This window comes from Centroberyx gerrardi, chromosome 7, assembly GCF_048128805.1.
Source record: "Centroberyx gerrardi isolate f3 chromosome 7, fCenGer3.hap1.cur.20231027, whole genome shotgun sequence".
NCBI lineage: Eukaryota > Metazoa > Chordata > Actinopteri > Beryciformes > Berycidae > Centroberyx > Centroberyx gerrardi.
Genome location: NC_136003.1, coordinates 18,209,127 through 18,212,565, shown reverse-complemented (window position 1 = coordinate 18,212,565; position 3,439 = coordinate 18,209,127). Strand labels below are relative to the sequence as shown.

Genomic DNA, 3,439 nt, shown 5'->3' with positions numbered 1-3,439 from the left:
CGCTGCCATCTTGAACTGTTGTTATGGCAACCGGCAGCTTCACGACAAACAAAGGCTGCTTTACGATAGCTGCTGATTCAAAACCTCAAAACTTTAATCGTATTTACAATCTTCGTCTCATCTCACTTTCTCCCCGTTTCTATATAAATGGGAATAATTGAATAAGTTGAATCTATACGATATGATGTCAATACACTACAAGAATACATAATTCATTATCCTCATAATTACTAATAACAAATCCCTTAAGAATAAGACTACTATACGTATATGAATAACCTGGGAATATGATACGAGTATTATATAAAGTCACTATTGAGCCCCACGGATACACTATATATCCCTATAGGATGATATGCTGATTTTTCGTGAGGGAATCTATGACGTTGTCGGTCTTGGATCCTATTATCCTACTAGAGTCCTACTCTTTATATACTGGGGTATCTCTTGTCAGATAAGTGGGTATTCTGCCCAGAATAAAGGCAAAACACAAGTCCTATCACACTCAAATCGAAGCAGCGGCTGCGGCTCCGACACGGGACCAACCGTTTCAACGGTCGGCAGGCACGCGCATTTAAAGATTTCACCTGCATGAGTAAAAGGCATAGGCGCGCTTGTTGCCGGCCTCGAGAGCGCCTTTGCGGTCGGAGAGATGAGAGATTGACGTCATCGGGACCGACGCAGAGCGAGCCGAGGTAGCGGAGAGGCAGAGCAGCAACAGCAGCAGCAGCATCCCGGCTAGCCCAGTGTACCTTACCAACATCCCACCACTAGCGGGCTGTTTTCTGAGCATCCTCCGAAAACAACGGTAAGGACACTTACTGCAGCACCAAATACACCGTGTTCTGTTAGACACTTGCATTTGTGAAAAATAGCAGAATAAGCCAAGCATTTGATAACGTCTAGATCGTGGTTTTCGTTGTGATTTTCCTTCGTTGTGATTCGGTTGTCATTGTAAGATTAGCAAAGCCAAAGAGGCTAGCAAACTGTGCTAGCTAGGTTAGCTTAGCTGTCTATCGAATTGGAGCAGGTGCTGAATTTTATCACTAGCCTCACATTATACACAGCAAAGCTATTTTATGTTGTGGCTGCTATATTACTCACTGTGAAGAAACTGCTTGGTAGCTCTTATGCCCCAAAGTCATGGCTGATTGTGATTTATTATGCAATTATTTATGAAAGATATGATTTCCCTTTGAGGAAGTAGGTTTCATCAGGTAACAGTTAGCTACCTCTGCTCAGCTGCCTGGCTTGTTATGATGTATAATACTATGATATGTGACATAAGTAAGTTAAAACAAATTGTAGCTGTAGTCTTAAGAGGAAATTGTCATTTACTGTTACATATCTGCTTTGTCTTACACCTGCTCCGGTATTTATTTTCGTTAGTAATAATATATCAGCTGATGCACCAACTTGTATTATCTTTCCTCATCAACAAAGAAACATAACATGCACCTGTAGCAACTACTAGCATCATATATCATGTCATGCTTATGTAAAGCCAGTTAATTGCAGTTCATTTCATGAGGTCCTTCAAAGGGACATAAGAAACCAGGGGGTGAAATGTTCAGTCAAAACCTTCCCAGTATCTATTCCTGTTCCGTTCTCTCCCCTACTCCCCTCTCATCATATGTTCCCCCCTTTTTGCCCCTCCCATCTTTTCACTGTTTTCCTCTACCCTCGTCTCCCCTGTTGTCCTGCCCTACCTCCCTCTCTATTCTCCTTCCCCTCCCCTCCTCACTTGGCCCACCCTATTCTCCCCCATTGCCACAGAGATAAAAGATAAGATGGCCACCTCCTCCTCCAATCTGGAAGAAGACGAGAGTTTGAAGGGCTGTGAAGTTTTCGTGCAGAAGCACAACATCCAGCAGATCCTCAAAGAGTGCATTGTAAACCTCTGCATCGCTAAACCTGAGCGTCCTATGAAGTTCCTGCGGGAGCACTTTGAAAAGCTGGAGAAGGTTGGTGATAACAAAGCTCCATTATCTGTTCTTATGACTTCAGTTTCTCAGTCTGAGTCTGTGTTGTACAAGTTTGTCATGGTCTGTGCTCTGTGTTGCCTGAATTCTTCATGCTGAATTGCGTGATGAGACTGAACACAAGAAACAATTGCTAATTTTAATGCACTAGTTAACTTGAATGTGACCAGTGAGAGGGATGTTTCGATGCAATGGGTGCCAGTTACGAAACAGTGTTTAATGTCCGATTTCTCTGGCGTTAATCTCTTCTAACAGTCCGATATCCATGTATCATAATGCAGCCTATGTGAAAGAAAGTGCTAGATATAATTATAGTGTTAGTGATGATGCTTACACGCTCAATTACAAAGTGGAATGCTTTTTTAAACTTGTGGATACTTTGTGTGCAAAAACATTTCACTGAGAATTCAGTGGTGGTATTTTGTGTGTGTGTGTGTGTGAGAGAGAGACAATGAATAGCGTCTATGCACAGTGCTCTTTTGTTTGTTTGTCATATTGTATCTGCTTAATTGATGCTTATACCACCGTTGAATATGAGTAGGCAAAGAGCAAACAGCCTAGCTAGCTGTTGTATGGTGCTGTAACAGACTGTAGTCAAGCTGTACTAAGAGGGCTTTTCATTTTCCATCCTATAATAGCAGAATCCATTAGGGAATATGAGGAGCACCCTGAAAGGGCCAGTGTCCTGCTTACAGGCTCAGAGAGCACTGTCTGTGGGCAGAGAGACATAGCAAGTGACAGATTAGTTAACAGATAGCAGTTACAGAGTGGAGTAGTTAAGTGTTGTGAAAATAAAAGGGGAAAGATGGATGATAGAACTAGAAAATAGGTAAAAACAAGGGGCAAACTCTGTAGCACATTGCCCAGAGTCCACGAACAACGTGACTGCTCGCTCTGTGTGTGCCTGCCTCGGTGTGTGTTCACTCTGGCTGGCGCCTCTAGAGTGGCAAGATGCATTTTAGATGAAGCCAGCTCCGCTGACTCCTATTTAAAAAGCACTTTTGGAGCTAAATTACTACTGAGCACACCATACTGTAAATTTACATAAAGGAGAAAACATTACTTATATTGGCAGGTTTTCACAAGTCTTTAATGAGGTATCATAGGGTACAACTTATGAATGTAATGTGTAGGCCTAATGCAGGACTATGCAGATAAGTTTTCTAGAAAATGAGTTCTCCCAGGGTTTAGCCGGGATGTTCTTTCTGAGCTTTGTGTTGACACTGTGCTTTGATTAAGGGCATGCACAGATGGGTAGGTTGCTCATGAGTGGGTCATGAGTTTTTTTTAAAACAATGGGCCCTACTCTTACACTCTTGATCAAAGTAGGTCTTAGAGGTGTACGAGGTGGAGCCGTAGACTGTTGATGTTTGCCCATGGGCTGGGGAAGAGGTCTTCAACAGGAAAGCTGATTGTGAAGAGACATCAGATACCGCAGGGCTGAGGTTTACTCTGCC

The 3,439-nt window shown here is 42.7% G+C and overlaps 1 protein-coding gene across 1 annotated transcript in view; it reads left to right on the top strand.

Moving 5' to 3' along the window:
- Positions 1–667: 667 nt before the first annotated feature.
- The window catches only part of prkar1b (protein kinase, cAMP-dependent, regulatory, type I, beta), a 66,230-nt gene continuing 63,458 nt past the window's right edge, over positions 668–3,439 (top strand). The window contains exons 1-2 of the mRNA XM_078284835.1: positions 668–808; positions 1,777–1,964. Coding sequence (XP_078140961.1) covers positions 1,791–1,964 — 174 coding nt within the window. The 5' untranslated portion in view covers positions 668–808; positions 1,777–1,790. The remainder of the gene's footprint in view (positions 809–1,776; positions 1,965–3,439) is intronic.